The 24,085-nt window shown below is 45.6% G+C and overlaps 1 protein-coding gene across 1 annotated transcript in view; it reads left to right on the top strand.

Annotated features, from left to right (window-relative positions):
- Window positions 1-24,085, top strand: part of XRRA1 (X-ray radiation resistance associated 1) — a 364,268-nt gene that overhangs the window by 312,129 nt on the left and 28,054 nt on the right. The window contains exon 17 of the mRNA XM_086933240.1: window positions 21,468-21,573. Coding sequence (XP_086789366.1) covers window positions 21,468-21,573 — 106 coding nt within the window. The remainder of the gene's footprint in view (window positions 1-21,467; window positions 21,574-24,085) is intronic.

Here is a 24,085-nt window from a genome sequence, read left to right as displayed (position 1 = left end):
ACGCCTGCGTATATTCTAAGGTAAGGAATCTAATACTAACCTGTTTCTTTCAGATTCATGAAATAGTCATACAGTGCAGCAAGTCGACGTGTTATACTGCACTGCATGACAGGGAAAGAGCAAGAATGCTCTGTATCTAAGGCAGTACCATGCATTCCTGTCTTTTCCTCTGCGCTGGTGCCCTTTTGGCAGCCTAGTGCCAATTCAGCCACTCTTTCAACATGATGCAAGGGTGCCTGCATTGAATGCAGGATTGTTTCTGTGCAGGAAGAGGCACCTTTCTGCACAAAAACGATCCTGAGAGGCATATTCCTCTTTCTATGTGTGCTGCATTCTGCAGCACACATACAAATAGAAAGTAACGAGGAGAAAGAAAGATATTTCTGATTGTTACGCCTTTGCTGGGAAGGCGTATCTTTTTGGCACATTCCCAGGTTTAATCATTCTGGTAAATCTGAGAATGCGTCAAAATCTATGGGAGTTGTGTGGGAGCACCCATGGAACGCCTTCCTGGGCAGAGTAAGGCAAAGCTGAGATTTGCGCTGCTTTGCCTTACTCTAGATTTATGGAGCCGAGCCGCTCAGAACCTCGCAAAGTGGCCTTGCGTGGCATTAGAAATCTGAAATATGGTTTGCGCCACTCATGCATCACATTGTGTAACTAGGCCCTGTAGTTTCCGGGAAGCAAACACCAGTGGAATCATACAAGGAAACCAATGAGATAGATAGTAAAAAAGCTATGCTTCACGGGAGGGACAAAGACAAGATGGACGGGCTAAAACAAATAGTCATTGAATGGAACCCAAGCAAAAATAAGTGTCAAAACAAAAAGCCAGTGGAGAGAAATGGCTAGAGCTGCTGTCCAAGACAACTATCAACATGCCCCCAGTAAGTCTTTTGCAACCAGACAGCTGCACTGTCTGGCAGGCATCAACTTACAAAGGAGGAAAATAAAATAAAATTATTAGTAAGTAATTACAATTTATGTGATTCAACAACACGAGAAGGAAGGAAGTTGTTGATAATGTTTGCAAGGTACAGTTCATGAAAGGTAAAACAAATGGAGTTAAAAGGAGGATAAGAAAAATAAACAAAGAAGCTAAGAAAAGTGTATGCACAAATTTCATATTTTAGAGGATTCTCTATAGCAGATGTGGCAGGCACCTATAATCTTTTTTAGGTCGAGCCTAGCGCAGCGCACATGCGCTGCTCTATGGGAGGCTTCTTGTAAGCACTCCAAACTTCCCTGAAACTTCTCGGTGTGAGTTTGTCAACTTCCACACATTTCATTGGCCTTTGTGTGTGGCTTTCAATAATGAAAGCACGCAAATGGGCGAAGACGGGCGCATGTCCCGCCTTTTGTCTAAACGTTCACTCACATGGGGTTTGGGTCTCGGGAGCAAATAGCGAGGTGCAGGCTTCCAGCTGCATCATTCCTGGATCATGTTACTAATTAACACAGCGCGGTCGCTTTCACTTTCGTCAAGTCAAGTCAAGTCATATAATTTGTATAGCGCACTACATACCCAGAGGGTTTCAAGGCGCTTAGGAAGGGGAGGAGGATTACTTGTCAAATATCCACGTTTTAAGTTGCTTTCTGAATGCTAGGTGGTTCTGGGTAAGGCGAAGGTAAGCGGGGAGTGAGTTCCATGTTTTAGCAGCCAGGTATGAAAAGGATCTGCCTCCCATGGTGGTTCTGTTGATGCGAGGTACAGTGGCGAGGGCTTGGTTGGAAGACCGTAGTCGGCGGGAGGGGGTGTAGAAGGACAGTCGTGAGTTGAGGCAGTCTGGTCCGATGTCGTAGAGTGATTTGTGTGCGTGGGTAAGAAGTCGGAAGGTGATCCTCTTATTGACGGGTAGCCAGTGGAGGTCTTTAAGGTGACCAGAGATGTGTTCGTTGCGCGGGATGTCTAATATGATCCTGGCTGAGGCGTTTTGGATTCGTTGGAGTTTCTTCTGGAGTTTTGCGGTGGTACCTGCGTAGAGGGTGTTTCCGTAGTCCAGTCGGCTCGTGACCAGAGCGTGGGTGACTGTTTTCCTTGTATCGGTGGGGATCCAGCGAAATGTTTTCCTGAGCATGCGAAGAGTGTTGAAGCAGGAAGAGGATACGGCGCTGACTTGTCTGTTCATTGAGAGTGAAGAGTCCAGGATAACGCCTAGGTTACGTGCGTGGTCTGTCGGGATGGGTGCTTTTCCGAGGGCTTCCGGCCACCAGGAGTCGTCCCATGCAGAGGGGGATGTACCTAAGATGAGGACGTGGCAGCACTTTTCTTTTTTTTCCATGGTGTCTCAGTATCTAACACGTTTAAAGTAAAGGTCGGTGCCTGGGGCATATTTTTCGATTTCAAATCATTTTTATTGAGTTTCAAGAAATGAACAAATAACTAATAGACATACAATACAATAAAGGAAACAGAGTGGAAATGAGAAGCGCTGACAAATCACAATGATGATAATAATAATAATAATAATAATAATAATAATAATAATAATAAGTACAAATCATGAGAAATACAGAATAAATAAGTAAATGGAAAACTACAAGTTTCTCAAGTGCCTAGCCATGGTAGTCGCAGTGAGCCCACATCGACGTACAGGTAGGTAAACAAGCACAGTTCCCCTACGAGAGTAAAAAAAAAAAAAAGATACTATATAATATATAGTACAGGTGTGTCAAGTAGGTAAATTTTACAAAATTGTGGAGGCAGGAAATACAGTGCAGTACAGGAGTATCCCCGCAAATGTAGCATACAATACTCATTAGAGTCTGGGGACGTAGGCCGATTTTCCCAGGGGATCATATGAGAAGGATGAGGCTTCAAGGGACTTCCACAATTTCCTGTGTGATTTACGCCATGGAGAGGTATGAAGTGCAACATTATCTGCTCCTCTAAAGAAAGATAGCCATTCCTGCCACATTCTAAAAGAAACTTATTTGGAGTTTTCCACTGGGGCATATTTTTAAAACCAAACGGAGGACTCCTGGCTCTGTGCCAATTGAGGTGGACAACAGATTACCAGGTTCTCTTAAAACTATAGGCTTTCAGTTTGGCTTTGTTGGAGCCTTGATCACGAATCTCAACATTTGAATTTGATTTGCTGGGGTGTTTATTTAGCTTCACAAACACTGTGGGAATGCTTGCGGCTTAAACCAATGCGAGAGTCGTCCTGCTAGGTTTCTGTATCTGCACATAAAAGTATACCTATCCTAGCTTCACTAATCACAGCAGTGCGCGCATGTTCTTGTCTGCTGTTTGTTTTTAGAGCTTGACGAGCTACTCTCCTCCCCCAACCGTTCGGAACCAGAGCAAAGGAAAGAAGTAGATCTCACAGAAGGACAACTGCGGGACCCGATTTCGAAGGGAGAAAGTATCAAGTACCAAGATTTTGTTTGCCGTACTAAATGAGATTAGAGGACACCATACAACACGTTGTCATAGCGCACGTAGTCGTTCGTGAAGTCTTCTGAAGCATTCCTACATTATTTTAATGAAACCGATCCAATTTCTATTTTTTTTTAAAGAAGCGGCCAGCTTAATAAAATTCCATAAAGCGGAGCAGCTCTTCGATTACAATTGCTTTGGCTACCAAGGCACACCACCCTATAACACCTATTAAGAAAACTGTTTGAGCATTTTAAAGATAATGGTTTGTGAAGAGCAGACATCTGTGGCGGAGAGCACCCCGCCCTTAGCCACCACTCCCCATCACCAGCCCCCTCCATCCCAGAGATCAACTGGCATTTAGCTGTAAATGGGGCTCACTCGACCCATGGGTGTAACGCAGGCCCCTGCTGGGGGCTTAATTTCAATAGGGGTCGACCAGTGCGCACATTGGCATTAAGCATTAGAACCCTTTATATCAATCACAGACGTGTAATTCTTAACTAAAGTAAAGTAGAAGGAGGCTTGCACCAGTATGAGCCAGTTCCGCTTCAACAGCAGCAGTGTAAGGCAGGTTTGAGTCTCTGTGTCAACTCAACATCCTGTGATTCTGGGCAAATCAATCACTCAATCTCTCTTGTGTTTACCAAAAATGAATATGTCCTGGGTAATGTAACTGGTGTTTATATAAAGCGCTCCAATACATTTGCGTCAATCTGGCGCTATATAAAACGGCAAAATGGGGCCAGAAACACAGCCGTTGTCCAACGGTACGAGGAGAGGTATCACAAGGGTTTTGTCTACTTCCATTAAAGAAGCGGAGGTCATGTGCGTCCGAGGACTTTAAAAACAAACTTTCAGTATCTGAAGTTAATAATAATATTAGTAGTATCTGAAGTAATTGGCCTTGTCTCATGTCTGTAATTCTTCTCTAGGGGCAGTCCTCATTTTGGAACTTGTATGTGTGTTTGAGTCGGTCATTTCACTAATAATATTGTTTGGTAGCGCTTCGCACCACAATTCGCCATTTGTTAAAACAGTAAATAACAAGCATTACAATTATCCCATCAAATTATATTCTAGTTGCCGCCCTCAGAAAGATGAACGGCTGGATGATCCGCTGATTTTCGCCACCACATTGATGTCATCAAGCGATCAATCCTCGTGGCCATTATCCCAACAGCAATTTCACGTTCGTCTTATTTCTGACTCCAGGTGTCCTTGCTGTCGTGCTCTCCCCAAAGCCACAAATCCCACACGCCACCCGCCACCCGCTGCCTCGTCCACCTTCCCCCACTGCAGCAGGAGATTGTTTTTGTGCGAGGCGGTGATTCCCTTTCTTTTAATGGTCTCTGCCAAACCCCACAAGAACGTCAGACAATTTTCAATTTAGTCCAGCCCGAACTGCCAAGTCATGTCTACCATGGAGTTGGCAGGGTATGCCCAGACGTGGGGCCCTTGCTCACTTTGCCACTGGATTCAAGCTAGCCTGGCTGATGATGGCTGATTAGCCAGAAACCGGTCCCAGGATGCTTGTTTCCGGTACAGGGAAGACATGGCTTGGCAGTTTGGGCTGTACTGTTCCCATGAGGCACAGGGTCAGACTGATTTGCATATGGCCATGTCTGAACTGGGGTGGCGGAGTGAGCTAAAGAATGATGATGTATTAAACCCAGGTCAGTTGACTGGGGGTGAGTGCTTGCAATTTTCAACACTCCGTCCATCGTCCCCTTTGGTTTTGCTTTGTTCGCCCTAAGTTGAGTATGCCCAGACATGGGTACTTTGCTCACTTTGCCACTGGGTTCAAGCTAGCCTGGCTGATGACGGCTGATTAGCCAGAAAACAGTCCCAGGATGCTTGTTTCCGGTCCAGTGAAGACATGACTTGGCAGTTTCATCCCCTTTGGGTTTGCTTTATTTTAGGAAGGAGCGCAGCATTTGCGGCTGCTGCAGTGCGCCACTTGAAAAAATAGTTAATCTGCCCCTAAGAGTATTGGGGTACATAGTGTGACTTCTTTATTAGGTCTCAGATTCGTTTGTACATCTAGCTTTGGTCCGGACCAAATGGGATTTCTGAGTATATGTAAAACAGTCTCAGATTATCAAGTGAGCGATAAAGTGGTGAATGCTGAAACACTAGGAAGCGTTGCTCTTTCATTCCTAGGTCCTGTCTGTAAAACATGGTTCTTGAGATCTGAAGAATGGTCTCAGCTACTGAGGTAAAAGTGGGTATAAGTATCAATTATATTGATCGTTTCTGCCGAATACCCTACTATCCCTTATCCACAATGGGTGCAGGAGCATTTATACTAAGGAATATGACTCGTTATTTTGCATCCAATCAGTTCGCATGCCATTACTACACCGTTTTTTCTTAGCAAAAACGGTTACTACGCAAGTTTTTAGTTCGCATACCATTACAGTGAAAGTGAGAAGAAAGGGAGCAAAGAGGGTTGAGGCAGGAAACAGCACCTGTCGCTATACGTGGCTGACTAATATCAGTGATGGTGCTGGAGAAACAGGAGGTGGTTAATAAAGAAAACATATTTTTGAACATTAAGACAACGCCTGGACTATGGATAAATCTTTTCAAATCTTCAAGGACATTTAATGCTTTTGTTGAACAATTTTCAATAATTCAATTTGATGTGTGCGGTTTCCATTTCTTTGTTCTCAGTGTTAATGAATGCGAACTAAAAACTTGTCTAGTAATAATAAAACCCAACAGTACATACAAATACGCTACACTACACATCCCAAATTTAAAAACACTACCAAAACCCTCAAAAATACACTACCCTACACTACTAAAACACCACTACACTACCCTAAACACAAAATCACTACCCCCTGCACAACCCTACCCCTACTCCCAGTCCTGCCCCTACACGCAAACACTTCCCTACATGACCCCCTGGCACTACCCTAAACCCTAAAACACTACCCTACACTACACAAACACTACTACAGTACCCTAAACCCTAAAACAAAATCCCAAGCATGACCCTGCCCCTACCTCCAATCAGTTCCCTACACTTAAACATTACCCTGCACGATCTCCCGATACTACCCTACACTACACAAACATCACAACACTACACTAATCCCTAAAACACTAACCCCTGCCTGACTCTACCCCATCCCCCACTCCGGTACCTACACACAAACACTACCCTACACGACCCACAACACCACCCTTAAACTAAAAACACTCCTCCTCAAACACAAACCCTACAAAATTAAACAGTCCCTCTTACCTGTATCTCCTCAGTGGGTGCCCATAGCCGTCATCGCTGCCTCCTCGTAGTCGTCATTGCTGCCTCCTCGACTCCGATAATACTACGCATGCGTTGTAACAGCGCATGCGAAGTAATAACAGGCATACTAAAAGCTACGCGTTATTACAGCACATGCGTTGTAACACATGTGTAGTAATGGTGCGTGGTGTAATGACCGCGTATAAAAGGATTTTTCCCATACTAAGCCTAAGCTCCAAGTTAGAAAAGAACAGAGCAGTGGCGGCTGGCATGGTTTGGGGGTAGCAGGGCGTGGGGAGAGGAGGGATGTAAAAAAAAAAAACTCTTCTCGCTGCGTCTCTCCTTCGCCATATCTCCTGTCGGGTCGGACACAAGAAGCACCCAGGCTCCCCTAAGCCAATCACAATGCTGCAATGCAGAGTTGTGATTGGTCTGAGCGCCGTGGTTCGGCGCTCAGACGGGGACTGGGAGCCTGGGCATATTCTGCCTGGGTGGATAACATGCAAGGTGTGCATGACTATTTGGGCGGCCCAAGACAGCCGGCCAAACATTCATGCGCACTTATAGAGTGCCACCTCTCCTCCACCTGCTCCGTGAGCAAAGCAGCCCCGCAAAGCTGCCACAGCAGGAACAAATAAAATGATTACATTTAGTTATTTTATTTTTCCTTTTTTCTACACTGCAGAAAAGCAGTGGGGCGACACTCCTCCGCATTAGTGGACGAGCCGCCACTGTCGATGAGGTGCTTTATATATTATGGCTCACATCTGTGAAGAAAGGCTACGCAAGAACAACACAAATGCTTCAGTAATATTTGCAAAGTTACCAAGGCCCTATGTGCGTGGTTTCATAAATAAATATAATGCAAGGCAGCGCCGTGCACTACATTACAATACATTTCAATGTGAGAGGCACTACATGGGTGGAGCTTGGGCGTTTCCATGTATCCACCCATGAACTTTGGGGCATTCCCAGATTTACAAAGACTTCTAAACCTGGAAATGCTGCAAAATGCTATGCCTTCCCAAGTGAGGCGTAACGAGGAGAAATATCTTCACTTTTCCTAATTTTTTCCTCTTTTCATGTGTACTGCAATTTGCTGCATGCATAGAAAGAGGAAACTGACTTTAACAATTGTTTCGTGCAAAAAGGTGTCACGTTCTGCACAAACAATCCTGGCGGTGACACAGGCGCCTTGCACTATGGCGCAAGTGTACCTGCTTTGATACTAGGCAGCACAGACTGCGCCAATGCAAGAAGAGAGCAGAGATTCCCCATATCTTTATAAATATGGAACATTTCTGCTCTATACCTTTCATGCAACGCAGTGCAGCAACTTTGTTTGCTGCCCTGCATTGCGTGACAGTTTAGAAAATGTGACCCTATGTACTTTACTGAACTCACCCGCACAGAAACACCAGGCACCTCATGCTTCGAGAATGACACTGTATGCACAATAAACATAACCAGTTATTTCTTCACAACTGAAGCATACCACACTGCAGGCTAGGAGCTCACATTCCTGGAAGATATCTACAGACCTCAGCTCAGAAAATATTATTTAATTGTGGTTTCAATGTTAGGATGTCCAACCGGACTCTAAACCCTCGCTGGGACTCACTGAATCTTAGATGTGCCAAAGAGCCCACAAATGTACACGTGTAGTAGGTCACACAAAATACTGAATGCATGAATATCATGGTGTTCTGCAGGTGTGGTTGGATTATTCATTAATCACCTTCATTTACTTCTCACCGACTCCACACCACATACCTAGCCTATTGAGAGCAGTTGTAGAATGAAAGTTGCAAGGCTAATTTCAAAGCTACTTAAATACACAATCACATCTGACCTCCAGAATCTAACGACCCAGTGCTTTTACTGACAAACTGGAACACAGCATACTGATGCCCCCAGCAAAATGATGCACCTCAAATTAAGAAAACATGAGTGTGCTGAAAAACCACCAATCAGTGGTTCACTAGAAAACTAGAAGGCACTGTGCAAGAGCCACTGCAGGGGCTACCCCACAGAGTCGTCAAATGAATCATAAAGACTTATACGTACAAACACATCAATGATGTCCCCAGTCAAACAAAATCACCCCTCCAGTTGCCTCTCTGCAGCATTGCTAGAACAAAATAACAAACATATGAGATGCTGTATCTCCCATTCCACAACAGACAGCTTACCCCTCCACTGCCTTCACCTAAGCCATGCCTCCCTCCTCTTTTCACACAGGTGAGCATAGACCAGATGTCACTCAGAGCCCAAAAAATAAAACCCCACCTTGGAGGTTGAGCCATGTCATACTTCGCAGCATAAAACACTTCTTTCCCTCGCTCATGATCTACATCATCACACGTCTGGTAAATGCATTTGTCTCCAAGGAAAGGGTTTGCTAAAAAAAGCATGCAACTGAAAAACAACCCTGTTAAAAAAAAAATTCTGGGAGAAACCCTGCAGAATCGGTTATCAGCACTAAACGCTCTATCAATCTGAGTTTGTGCTTTTTTTAGAGAGCAGAGTCTTGTCTTGCGAAGTGTAGGGAAGTTGTCTTCACCACCCCAGATGAAGGAAAGGATGCGCTTGATCTCTCTGCAGGCTACAATACTTTGTGCCATAAGACCCTATTGGAAAGATGCACTGAGTGGTCAATAGAGAACTAGTCTTAACAGAGATGAGCCCCTTATTAAAAAACACAAAGTGCACATTGGATCTGATGAATCCACTATATGAAAGGGTACATGCAGCATCTCCCAGTGGTCCTCTTTATTTCTACTATTGTTCAAACCTTTAGAGGGTCCTCCTGGCATACATGCTACCATTGTCACCATGTGCATCCCCAAGTGTATGCTAATAGCACTTAGATCCGCATCATCTGAAAAATTATTCAGGGGGGTAGCCAGTGGCTCAGGCACATGATAAATCAGAGGCCAGTAAAAGTTACTCTGCCTCAATTGAACAATAACAGTTCCTAGTACTAGGAAGGTAAAACCATGACCAGTCTGTTTTAAATGATTATACAAGGCATATTGTAATAAAGGCCCTGGCTACCTGCATAACTGAATTCCCCACTAAACATCAGCTAGGAACCTTGGTTTGACTAACTTGACCCTTATCACCCAATGGACGTGGAGGCAAGCTTCTGGGTCATACAGGGCTCCAAGCTAGGGGACGATCCGACCCCACCAGTCTAAGAGTAGAACCACATGTCCTTAGTCCGAAAAGTCTTACAGCTGTAACATTTCAAGATGGCATTCCACTAGATGACATGGTCAGCGATAGAAGAATACGGCATTGGATACCACCTCCTCACATTTGGTAACCTCATGTTTTGTAACTATGTTCATAAACAAGTGGTGCTGCAGTATGAGTGCAAACAACCTATGGAAATACTGTTGATGTGCTTATGGGGGAAATGAAGGAACAGCCATAAATTTTCGAGCTAGAGGCTCAGCAACAGTCCCCGCACCACAATATTGTTATGCATTTCTAATATGTACACTTGAGACCATTTTCTTGACATTTGCTGTCCAACTTCAATCAACAAAAATCTTTATCAACATTCCTTTAGTTCATCATTTATTATTATTATTACAGTCATTCTCATTCTTTCATCTAAAGCTAGAATATAGATTACATTTTCTTAATTATCCATGAATTTTAATCAATTTCCGTCTAACTCCATCTGTATTTCAAGCCTTACCTGTTCACCGGGGACTTCATTATAATAGCAGCTTTGTGAAATGTTCAGCTGAATCTTGGTCATAACGAAGCCTACGCACAGGCAGCCCTCCTGCAGTTTCTCCTGCAACTGGTGCGTGCGTAGGGACCTCTTCCCCCTGCGTGGCTTTGAGTTACTCGGTATTGTGGCTCCTAGACTGTTGCCAAGCCTCAAGCTCAACATTTCTGGTACAATTGAGAGGTTTCACCAAGAAGAGAACCCGGTCAGGAAGCACACTACAAATTGCTTAACATATGTAGCAAAATGTTAAATTAGCAGAAACAAAACCAGCACCCGGTGTGAAATAAAAATTAATTTTCCTGTGGAATATAGGAATTCTAATGAGATAGGTTTATGTCCAATGTCTCCTCGAGGATTAGTGAAGTCGGATACACTTAGTTGGTCGCACGCAGATCTCTGCAATGCCCCTAGAGCCACCTCCGTCTCTAATCATCTGCGGGACCTACACTGGTTCAGGGTTGAGAACCGAATCAAGTTCAAAGCCCTGAGTTACATGTTTAAAATGAAAACCGGAGTTGCCCCCCAATATCTGCAGTCTCCGGTCATCCCTATGTGCCTTCCCGGTGCCTTCGCTCATCCACTCGAGAAATTCTCGTTGCCCAGAATCAAATTATCTTGGATGGGAGGCAGATCGTTTGCATGCCTCTGTCCCTCACTATGGAACTCACTTCCCATAGCCATTCCAAATGAAACGGCATACACACTATTTCGCAAATCCCTTAAGACTTGGCTTTTCAACCAGTAACCTAATAAGCTGCGCTACATTGTTCTGATTAGCTCCGGTGCCGGGAAACCCTTCTTGGGTAGCTGCCGCGCCTTACAAATTTAATAATAATAATAATAATAATAATAATAATAAAGGTAAAGTATTTACCTTGGGACCAAGTCTGCTTTTTGACACTCAAAGTCTTCCAGTGGGGCACGCTCCAAGCTAAGGTACCTCAGAGGTGAATATATCATCGAGCTCCCACTGAAGTGGTTGGTTTTTGCTCCTAAAGCATAAATGGGTCAAAGCTGGATTTCATAGTCAATGAGGTCTCCTCACCCCTTGCCAAGATTTTACCCTCTGAGTAAGGGCCAGATGTACTAAACGTTTTAATGGTTGCAAACACTCCAATTCAGCAGTTACAACAGTGAAAAACATTTTGTTTTATTTACTAATCCCTTTTAAGGAGTTGAAAAAGCTCATCCGACTCCTTAAACTGGATTCTGATTCAGTATCTGGAAGGGGGGTGTTGTAGGAATACTCCTAAATAACAAATCAATATCTAAAGTATCATTGTTTTGTGACCAAAACCAGATCACCAAACATTGATATATTAAGTGACACCTCAATGGAGGTGGTAATGTCTTCACAAAAGGGAAGGGGTCCACAGGGACCTATTGCCCTTAAACCAGGGGGCCAAATCTTAAACAAAAAAAAGTAAACTTTTAATTTTTCGAATCACAGTCCAGTTTCCATCAAGGACATAAGGCTGCATTTAAAAAATAAAGTTTACTTCATTGACCAGCACTCACAGTCATGGTGGTCAGCTGGCCCCAACAGGCCATCAATCCCGTGATGGTGTCCAGTCGCACTGAGCCACAATTTGCAACGCATCACATTAATATTTATGAGGCGAGTCAGATTGTGACACACAACGATTCAGATTTTTAGAAATCAACCTATTAGTACATAGTTTGCAATTTGCAACCAATATTTTGCGACTAGATATTCATACATCTGGTCCTTAGTCCCCTTTTTTTTGTTTCCCAAAATCCACCCGAGGGGCCAGGCTGGAGATTATTGCCAGGAAGGGCTCCACAAAGCTAGTTACCTTCACCATGAAGTTCAGCTGAACCACTTATCTGAAAGAGACTATTAGTTATAGATTCCTTACCTTAGAATTGTCCCCAGGCGTCAGGCTGGATCTGGATTTTTTTTTCTCAGCGGTCTCCCTGCACATCAGTAAGTGGCGTAGGTAGACTCCACGTTAGTTGCCGGCGTCGTTATCCCCAGGATGATGTTGCGGTATCTGCTTAGACGCCACCCCTGCACGCTGAGGTCAGTTCTTTCTTTTTCCACGCCAGCCAGGGCAGATCCGGAGAGAGCAGTACCCTTAGTAACTTTTTTACTAACTTTTTACGACTGTGTTGACATCTTTTTTGAAGTCTTTATGACTCCTGGTGGACGAGGGATGCCAAGTCGTTGACCCGGTTTCAAACCTTGTGACTCCTGTCCCAAGCTGATTTTGGTCACCGATCTGCACCTTGTGTGCTTTTGGGGCCTGGAGCGCGACCCAAAGTCGTGCTCCAAATGCCGGGCTCTGAATCCAAAGTCTTTGTGGGAGTGGTCCCGAAAGCTTTTGGAGGCCCGGCAGTCAGCTCTGCGCCGTTCGAGGTCTCAGTCGAGGGAAGGTCGCGGGACCGGTAGTGGAGCCACCAGCACCCTTCGTCATCGAAGTCTTTGTCTCCTGGTAAGTCGAAGCACAAGAAGAAGGCAAAGAAGTATCATCGCTCTTCTCCTTCTCCTCGTCCGTCGGGCGACGCGACGCGGGACACGGAAGGGTCGTCGTTCTCCGGCTCTATCCTCGGAGCCTGCTGGGACAGCTCTGCGCGTCCCTCCCTTTGCCGGGAGCCGGAGTGTCCCCTGCCCAGCTTCGTGCATTTTACAAAGCCCTCCATTTTGGCTTTGGGAAGCCAGACTCTGCCAGCGCGTCTTCGGGCCCTGGGGTCTCGGCTGGGGGCTCTAGGCCTTCAATGCCGGCAGCTCTGACCTCGGTGCCACAGGGCCCCCAATGATTCAGGCCTGGATCCAGAACGATGCCAGACAACCTCACGGTACCTTCCCCGGTGCAGATTCCTCTAAGGGCGCCTCAGCGTCCGACACCGGTCGTGCCCCTGGCCTCCATCTCGACATGGACATGGAGCCAGACCGCCGTCGGGCACTTTTGTGCAGCTGTTCTTCCCTGGCATTCCTTTGCGCCCTGAGTGGCAGCCAGAGGAGGGTGAGGAGTGCTGGGAGGGGTCTGTTGACCCTTTAGCAGACCAGCTTGAAGAGCCGGATTGGTAAGAGGAGTGTGGTGATGCCAGTGTTCTGGATACCTCCCCAGACCGTGGCATGCTTTCTCTCCCTACCGTGGCTACATAGGGGGCAGCTTTCTACCCTGTGGTGTTGCATAGGGCAGCTGAGGCCTTGGGCTTTGTTCTTCCTAAGGTGGCGGTCAGGACTATCCTCCTGACTGAGGCGCTTCAGCAGGCAGCCTCATCTTCGGAGCCCTTGCTGCCTTTAAATGAGGTCCTTACTGATGTCCTTCTGGGCTCCTGGTCCTAGCCCAGCACAGGGGTTTCTGTGGATAGGATGATTGGCTGACGCCACCGCCCGGCCCCGTGCGACCCTCTTTTCCTCTCCCAACACTCTACCCATGAGAGCTTAGTGGTCCAAACCTCATCCTCGAATGGAAGCGCTTTCCTTACACCTCCTCAAGATAGGGAATCCAAGAAACTGGACCATCTTGGGAAGAAGATGTTTTCTTCCGCCAGCTTAGGACTGTGGTCAGTGAACACTGCATGTCTCTTGGGCCGTTACACACATTCAGTGTGGGACACGGTTGCGCAAGTGCTGCCACAGTGCCCCGAGGAGGCCCAGGCTGTGCTCGCCTGTGCAGTTGCTGAGGGTAAAGACAATGCAAAGATCACCTTCCGGTGAGGGGCTGGATACCGCCGACTCGCTGGGTAGGACGATTTCCAGGTCGGTAGCCCGAGGCACTAAGCCTGGCTGAGAACCTCTGTCTTCTCTGGGGATGTCCAATCTACCCTTTTGGTCATGCCCTTTGATGGCCGTCGCCTGTTTGGCAACAAGGCGGACAACGCGCTCAAGCGCTTTAAGGACTCTAGGGCTACGGGCATGTCTTTGGGCCATGCAGCCTGCCTCTCACCCCTTTCATGGCCACGGAAGGGGTGCCCCACCACGTTCCACCCAGAGCCACAGGGCCGCACAAGCCACCCAGCCTCTGCGCTGCCAGGGAGTGGGACCCAACTTTGTGGGTCCGGGGGCCAGAGGGCGGTTCAGTCCACAATTGCCCCCTTGCAGCTGCCTCCAAACCTTCCTAGTCCAACTTTTCAGGGCCACCACTTGCCAGTGGGCGGCAGGATCTGCCATCACCTCCCCCACTGGTACAACATTATGTCAGACAGGCGGGTTTTGCAGATAGTCCAAAGGGGCTACTCCCTCCCCTCCAATACTACCCCTCCCTCCATGCCACCAACACTCCATCGCATTTCGGGGGATCACTTGGCCCTTCTCCATCAGGAAGTTACAGCTCTCTTGGCCAAGGGAGCTATCGAGCGAGTCCCTGTGCCAGAAGTAGGTCGTGGTTGTTATTCCCACTACTTCCTGGTACCCAACAAGGATAAAGGCCTGCATCCTATCTTGGATCTCAGGGACATCAACCAAGTTCAAAATGTTGATATTAGCTCAGGTCATTTCTGCTCTCGACCCTGGAGAGTGGATGGTAGTGTTGGACTTGCAGGACGCCTATTTCTATGTCCCCATCCTGCCAGCCCACAGGCGTTATCTACGGTTCACGGTACGCCATGAGCATTTTCAGTTTACCGTGCTCCCCTTTGGCCTTACCAGTGTCCCTCGGGTGCTCAGTAAAGTTTTGAGGGTGGTCGCAGCTCATCTCCACAGATAGGGTCTTCCCCTATCTGGACTACTGGCTGTTGAAGGCGAACTCGCCCAAGGCTGTTGTCTTCCACCTCCAGACTACGCCGTACCTATGGCACTCGCTGGGGTTCACTACCAACGTGCCGAAGTCACACCTGATTCCCTCTCAGAAGCTCCCTTTCATCGGAGCAGGTCTGGATACAGCGCAGTTTCAGGTTTATCCTCCCGAGCAGCGAGTCCGGGATATTCGGGCTATGATACCGATGTTTCAGCCCCTATCTTAGATTTTGGTGAGAATGACCTGGAGGTTGCTGGGCCTCATAGCCTCCTGGATCGTTGCTGGTGGATCATGCCAGGTGGCATATGCGGGCTCTGCAGTGGGACCTGAAGATCCAGTGGGCGCAGCATCAGGGGAATCTTTCAGATTGCGTCCAGATCTCGGAGGGCACTGCACACCAATTGCAGTGGTGGCTAACGGACCAGCATTGAGTCAACAGCAGATCCCATTCCCTTCCCCAAACAGAGTTCACAGTGGTGACAGATGTGTCACTCCTGGGATGGGGCGGCCACATGGGAGAGGCGGAGGTCAGAGGCCTCTGGTCTCCGGCGGAGTCCGGGCTCCACACATCAACCTTCTGGAGCTCCGGGTGATTCGTCTCGCACTGAAGGCATTCCTTCCTTCTGTCAAAGATAGGGTAGTGCAGGTGTTCACGGATAACACCACTGCCATGTGGTATTGCAACATACAGGGCGGGGTGGGGTTGTGGACCTTATGTCAAGAGGCTCTTCACCTTTGAAAGTGGCTTGAACATCAGGGCATGTCTCTGATGGTTCAACATCTGGCAGGTTCGCTGAACACCAGGGCCGACAAACTTAGCCGCCGGTGCATGATGGATCACAAATGGCATCTTCTCTCTGAGGTGGTGGAAGGTCTCTTTCAGCAGTGGGGAGAGCCTTGGTTAGATCTGTTTGCCACCAAAGAGAACGCTCAATGTCAGCAGTTCTGCATGTTGGAATTACCAAGGCGGCACTCGCTCTGCAACGCTTTTCGTCGCGAGTGGAATTGGGGTCTTCTATAGGCCTTTCCACCTATACCACTTCTGCCCAGAGTGCTGAAGAAGATCAAGAGCAACCGGGCCCAAGTCATTCTTGTGGCTCCGGACTGGGCACGAAGAGCCTGGTATCCCGAGCTCTTGAACATGGCTACCGATCCTCCGATCAGACTACCTCTTCGGGAGGATCTTCTGTTGCATGCGTGGAGACTGAGCGGCGACAGTTGACAGCTTTCGACCTTCCTCCTAAAGTTTGTAATGTCATCTTGGCAGTCAGGCGTCCCTCTACTAAGACAGTATACGCCTGTAGATGGAACTAATTTGTGGCATGGTGGGCGGTGAAAGTGTGGATCCCCTTTCTGCCCCTCTTCTAAGGTTTTCCTATTTATACTTTCTTTAGCCCAACAGTACTCTGCTCTGGGCACCCTTACAGGCAATTTCGGCCTTTCTTCGCCTTCCTGATCAGCCTTCTCTTTTCAAGTCCCCTATTGTAAATAGGTTTCTTAAGGGCATTACTCACCTCTTTCCTCCTACTCCTTTCGTAATGCCTCAGTGGGACTTGATTCTGGTCTTGACTTACCTTGTGTGCTCCCTTTGAGCTACTACATAATTGTCCTTGCAGACTCTTGACTTTAAAGACTGCTTTTCTGGCTGCCATCACCTCTACTCTCAGGGTGAGTGAGCTGTAGGCTCTATCTTCGAAACCTCCTTTCCTTGCTCTTCTTCCGGACAAGGTTGCCCTTCGAACTAAGTCTTCTTTTCTACCCAAAGTGGTTACCTCTTTCCCCATAGGACAGATCATCACTTTGCCCATCTTGTTCCTGCACCCGCATTCTTCCAAGGAGGAGGAAAGACTCCACCATCTAGATCCAAAATGTGCATTATCATTTTATCTGTATCGAACAAAACAATTGCGGGTGGACGATCAACTCTTTGTAGGCTATGTGGGCGCCAAGAAAGGTTGGACTGTGCAAAAACGGACCATCTCTTGATGGGTCTTCCTTTGCATTAGGATTGGTTATTCCTTGGTGAAAAAGGAGCCTCCAGTAGGACTGAGCACCCTTTCCACCAGGGCGACGGCAGCCACTACTGCTTTGTGACATGAAGTCCCTCTCGGTGACATCTGCCAGGCAGCCACGTGGGCATCACTACACACGTTCACTACTGCCTGGATAGTCCAGTCCGGAGAGACAGCTTATTTGGCCGTTCAGTTCTCCAGGACTTTATGATGTGAACTTAGTTTGCAGACCCACCTCTGAGGTTGGTATTGCTGGGGTATCTATTCTAAGGTAAGGAATCTATAACTAATAGTCTCTTTCAGATGAACAAGCTACTTACCTTCAGTGACGATATATATGTAAGAGACATATATTAGTTATAGATTCAAATAACAGAATCTAGATGACAAGAGCATGTGTTCTGATACTCTGACTACTGCACCGTCATTTACCTGGTCTCCCCAATTAACTCTCTACCAGGCTCCAAAGACTCCAGAACTGAGCAGCCAAAATAGGCCTTGACCGCAGTACGCTGGACTATTATCACACTTGCCATCAAAGCACCCTCGTAGTTGACACCAGGGTTAGGTTGACGTGCTTATGCACCATCCAAAAAGCTTACTGGGACAAAGGGCTTAAATACATGCAGAAAATTATTTCTCTCATGCCCTAAACAGAGACTTTCACTGTTTGTCTGCCTACCTGATCAACCACATGTCTTTCTACACAGTAAACACAGAGGCATATTACTGAAGGCTTCATGGTATGAACTATGGCATGCCCTTAACTCCTGTCAAAAAACACAAGAGGGAGGTAGAGCAGAGGGTTGGATTTTTGCTCCACAATGATACTTAAATAAACATAGAGAATCCAACTCAAAGGAAGGAAGGGGGAGGAGTGATCAACGAATGTTAAAGCACTCAGTGTTCTGTAAAATACCCCTCACACACCAAAAGGCCCCTTGGTGTCATGCTTCATCATCGGGGTCCTCGCATCCCTCTATCGGGATGTGGCGTGCTGCGACCTGCGGCTACGCGGGAGCACTTATAGAATTGACTATGTGTGGTGTGCGGTGTGTGGGGTATGTTGTTATAAGTGAGTGGTGGGATGTGGTGAAAGATTAAAAAGTACCTGGCACATGAGTGTAAAAGAAAAAAAATTATTCCGAACTCTGGCTGGTACTGTTAAAAGAAGTGCAGTGTGAGGTCGAACCTGTTGATTTATGGAACAGGACCTCTGGTGTGCGTTGTCGACATGTTTCAGAGACAAGCTCCTTCTTCAGGACGGGGGCACAACCTCCCCACCTTACTCACGTCTAGTTTTAATAAAAAATTTGTATTTACAAAAAAGTGAAAGCAGCGGAGCAGCGTTAGGGGTAAGACGGTGACCAATGCGTCCTGGTAATATTGCACATCAAGCAACACCCCTGACGTCTATTTTCTGCTCATGAAGCCCGCAAGCAAGCTTCACAAGTCATTGTACTTGTAGCAGACCGCTGTAGGCACACTTAGCCTATATTTTTCACTTTTTTGTAAATACACATTTTTTATTAAAACTAGACGTGAGTAAGGTGGGGAGGTTGTGCCCCCGTCCTGAAGAAGGAGCTTGTCTCCGAAACATGTCGACAACGCACACCAGAGGTCCTGTTCCATAAATCAACAGGTTCGACCTCACACTGCACTTTTTTTAACAGTACCAGCCAGAGTTTGGAATAAAATCTTTTCTTTTACACTCATGTGCCAGGTACTTTTTAATCTTTCACCACATCCCACCACTCACTTATAACAACATACCCCACACACCGCACACCACACATAGTCAATTCTATAAGTGCTCCCGGGTAGCCGCAGGTCGCAGCACGCCACATCCCGATAGAGGGATGCGAGGACCCCGATGATGAAGCATGACACCAAGGGGCCTTTTGGTGTTTGAGGGGTATTTTACAGAACACTGAGTGCTTCAACATTCGTTGATCATTTATTTATGCCCTTAACTCCTACCTGAAAGCTGAATACAACTAAATCAAGTCCATGAAACTCCTGAACTACTTAAGATTGCTGTCAGTGTAACTCAACACAGGACAAGGTTGGCTCTGAAAAGTATTGCACTCAGTTACTGTTGTGTGGCGTTTTAGGTTCCGATTGAACTTTCCCGATTCATGCCCTTATATAGGTACAATTCACGTTGCCCTTATATAGGCATAGAAATCAAGCCCTTATTTAGGCATAGCCCATGCTACCCAAATACAGGCATGGCTCCTTCATCCGTTCACCAAACGTCACAACGATTTCTTGGTAAACCAGCTTAAGCCGTTAGGGATTTCCCCTTGCTTGAATATTAATCCCCAGGGGTTCATTTATGAAGTTCATATGCCCGACTTTACGTCAAACATGGCATTCCTAAACACCTTCAAGGTATAAATATGCCTTCACTTGCTATGGTGGTTCGGAGCAGATCGACAGCCTACTTGCCCAACGCAGCTCGCTACAGCAAGTGCCGAAGGAAGCCGACTCTCCATGTGACGCACTGATCAGGAAGCTGCCCTCCTCTCTCGAGAGAATCCAGCTCCAGTGTTTCTGACTCCCCTTGTGGGGTTTTGGGAAATCGAGTCCCAAGAAAGAGATACCAGTCCTCCTTAATTCTAAGGTCTGGAGCCGATTAGAACCTAGAGAAACCTTTGGTAGATTCTTGGCAAAAAACTAAACCTATGCTAAACAATACTTACTTCTTCCCTCGTACTAGACTTAGGTTAGGTACATTGGGGTAGGCGTATTTTAGAAGCACCAGTTGAGTATTTTAGTCTATGTTATTTATGTATGTATTTTATGGCTTAGAAACCATACCATGCTGTTACACTATTATTTTATAATACTATTCTCGCTGTACGCATTATACTTTGCATTCTGTCTAACGATTGTAGCAGTTCACTTCTCTTGCATGAGAAAGAAGACTGTTCAATAAACCTTTTATTAAAAACGCCTGTCTCTCTATTGCTCTGCAACTATGTAGAAACAAAGCTTGACTTGAGTAAAATAGTTATCTATTGTTATTGTTACCGTGACTCTGAAAGATATATTCTTATTCTTGGGAAACAAAGTTGTCATGTTTATGCGGTTGTCAGAAACTAATCCCTTCTTGTGAATTCGAGAACGTTTCTAGTGACCTCTGAGTTAGCTGGCAGCCACAATTAAGTTTAGTATATTCGATAGAGACCTATTGACAAATAAGTCCTACGTCAAATCTATAGGATATATTATTCCAATGCACAGAGCCTATTGGGAATATAGGAACAACACTACATGACCTACCCAACCTGATGGCACCAACTATTCCATATAACCATCATGCTGGACTTCTTTCTGTCAGAGCTCTGAAGTAACCACATGGAGACATGAAGCACTTCACAGTGTCTAAATAAGTAAGACGCTCCTTCTCCGTGTGTCACTGTTTGAGATAGCGAAATAGCGGGCACAGGCCTGGTTGAGTGGTGGTGGTAGTGAGGTTAGACCAAGATAGATTTCATGTCATATGTTTCCTACAGATTGAATCAATGCATGATATGGAGTGGGTTCCCTTCCGATTTGATTGAATGTCACTTCTGTGATGAAGCGCTGCGTCAATAATTAGCTAAGAAAAACAAAATTGATGAGTGGAATTAATGATTTTGCCTTATCGCTGGTAATTACTCAGGACTGCATTCCTGTCCATCATTTATTTACCTACTCCACCATTCCAGATAAGGAGCAAATTTATGCAATAATGGATGGTGGGCTCAAACAAATGTCCAGTTTAGTAGTAACTATTTGAATGTTTGGTGGCGGCAAGAGCACCAATATGGTTAGGGGGTAGAAAAAGTAACAGTGAGCTACTAGGGTAGCATCCGTACATGTGAATTGATGAGGATCTCCTGCTCAGTGTGCCTGAGCATCAACTTCCACAAAATGCAAACACAGAATGTTCCACCCAGGGATAAAACGTGCAGTGAGCCAGAGCCAATTGTCTTTGCTATATTTGTGCCCTACCTTTCTGAAAAGGTAATCGAAGCACCTCACATGGATATGTAAGATGCAGTGTTCCCTTCGACCACATGTGATATTGTACGCTACACTTCTATAGTACACCTCCGATAATTTGCTTGGTTTCTTAAAAGTCAAGGCAACTTCTGAACCAGATTTGCATATAGGTATTGCTGGGCATTTTAAACTTAATATTGCATTTAATTTCTATAACTATATAGATTGCCACTTAAACTGTGATTATTGCGCATTTTATATTTTTTGGCACATATTCACTTAGGGTGTAACCGGTTTCATATAAAGTAGTTGCATATGTTTCACATTACAAATGCAATCGGTCATATTTTCCACTTTGGTTTGGTTTTAGGTTGGGAAAGGACCATCCATTCCTCTTCAAAAGAACAAAGCAGAAGTATTAGAAGATATACTATCAAGTATGAAGAAAGCTAAACCCTACACAGAGCAACCACTAGGTACTTTACTTTCTTTATACATTTCTCTATTGTCTTTTCTGCCTTACGTCAAAAAAATGGTCTAACAAAAGACTTAACATTTAATAATGATTTTGTGTGAAGTATCGCCGGGCCATAGCCTAATAACCCAGCATGAAAATGGAGGCATGGGGTTGCACTGGTTGTTTTGCTTGGAGGAGAAAATTCACATTTATCGACTGCCCAGATTGGTCCTTTTGTCTGGGAAGGTGCTACTAGTTCAATGAAGGGTCCAGCATGAATTCTCCACAGAAAGCACACAGCAATGGAACAGCTTTCCAACCTTTCTCAAACCGCAGGGTTCCTACTCTTCATTAAGAAGCAGCTGGCAGACCCTGTTTTCCCAATAACTCAACAGTTGCATCTTAGCACCTAGCATAGGTGACGCCGCTAGACCTCTGCTGCTCTAGCGTGTTGTCCAGGTATGTATATATGCCTTTATGCCACTCTAGTTATTGCTGCTTCTCTGTTCGATTGAAGGCATATATATGTATGTAATATTTATCTGGCCTTTTATTGCTTGTGGACATCTTCTGGTGGTAATGAACTTGTTAATAAGGATAGGATAAGGCCACATTTTAGATAGCCAGGCTGAGTTTGCAAGTGTAAATGTAACTTGTTCCAAAGGCAAGATGCCTGGACAAAAGAAGCCAACACCTTGAGCAGGAGAGCATTTACCAAATCTGAAAAGTAGCACGAAACTAACATATCCAATTAGCCTCTAACTTGGTGAATTATTGTTTTTTTTAGAATTGTCCCATGTCCCCTGCTCTTCTAATTTTCAACTTGTTATTTGTTTTATGATTTTGTGCCCTGAGAAAATTAGATGCTCTGCTTCCTAGGCTCACACCAGCATAGTTGAATTGTTGTTTCCTCTAGCACAGAGGTGCCACAATTATTTGCCATTCAAGTGAATATACTGTCACTGTGTCTCATTTCGAACTTTCATAACTTACATTTGTATCCTTACTGAACTGAAATTGAGATTATTGCTAATTATAAGTGCAAAAACAAAGGGTTGTTTTAGATCCATTGTTGGTGTGTCAAGCATGTGCCATTTTTGTTTCAACATTTCCCTTGTGACATTGGTCACTGTAGTGTCTTCGAGGTTAATTTGTGGGGAAATCAGTCTCTTAAGTGAGTGCTTCGCCTGGTCCTCTATCAGTTTCTTGATCACTTCGACAAGCGTCCTCTTTCCAGTGGCAGTTTGTAATGCTAAAAAAAAAACTAACCATATAGAGGCTCATCTTCAAGGTTTTAGAATGGTGGCTAGATTCGTACAAAAGTGTAATTTTGTTTGTTTTGCATGTGTTTATACACTTCTTCCATCCAGAAGTCCAAGAAAAGATTTGTTTCCAGAAAGGAGCGCATTGTACATTTGAGATCTAGGGATAATGCCTTACCCAGGTATGGAATATCAACACATTTTCCATTCTCCTGGTCTAAATTCAAAGACCTCAGTGAACCGGAAACTTGTGTTATAAATGTAGCATGTTCCTAAAAGAGAGTTCTTTATTTATTCAGCCAACCACTGACTGACTGCACTTATGAAGTGCTCATTATCGGTCAGCGTCTCATGGAGTTGGTCTTACAAGTTATGCTTCGCCACGTTGTGGCTTGTTGAGACAAGACACTTGTACTTAGACAGGGTTCAGGCTACGTTGAGACAGTGTTTCGCTGAGTAAGGTATTGGTTCTCATCTGGAGTCTGTCATACCGAGGTTCTAGGTATCTATGTGCTCACCTGACACTTTGGGTAGCTTGCTGACCAGTACAACCCAAGTCTGAGTGACATAGCACTCCACATAGTGGTTTGACATACACATTTGTTCCACTATTTCAAGGCAATCCAAGTGGTCACTGGCACTTCATTGTTGTACCCTCTGTTGGTCCTGATGAAAGCCACTGCATCCCTACGGGGAGCGTCAGGCTGAAACATGTCGACCTTCCTAATGATTTGTCTGATTGAATCTCCTTCTGTCCTAGCTGTATCTTTTAATCCTGGCCTATGTATGCAACACTAAAATTGTCCAGCATATCATAGAGTTTGTTTTAATCACTTTCACCTATTCACTCACCCCTCCCCACACCCTGCTCATCCAAAGGTTTAATATACCTCATCATCTCTATCAAAACATCCCAGAGCTCCGCCCTCTCAGAGTGGGGGTTGTAGCCCACACTACAACTAGATTCGTAGTGCGAGGGGATCCCCTATGATGAAGCATGCCACCTCTGGGTGGGTGAAGGGAATCGTCCTAAGAAAGGGATACCTCAACAACTCTATTATTAAATTAGACCCAGGGGCCTGCTATTATGTCTTCTATGTGTACTTATTATCTCAAAGAAAGCTTTTGAGGAGGCGCATGATACAGCACCTACAGAGCAGTGAGGAGGTGAGTGAGACCCGTAAGTAGGAAAACCACCTCTTCACTGGAGGAGACAAAAGTGAAGCATTCCACTGTACATCTATCACAGGAAACACCATGTAAGAAACC

This window comes from Lissotriton vulgaris, chromosome 8, assembly GCF_964263255.1.
Source record: "Lissotriton vulgaris chromosome 8, aLisVul1.2, whole genome shotgun sequence".
Lineage (NCBI taxonomy): Eukaryota > Metazoa > Chordata > Amphibia > Caudata > Salamandridae > Lissotriton > Lissotriton vulgaris.
Note: the sequence above shows the minus strand (reverse complement) of the source record. Positions and strands in the feature narration are given on the sequence as shown.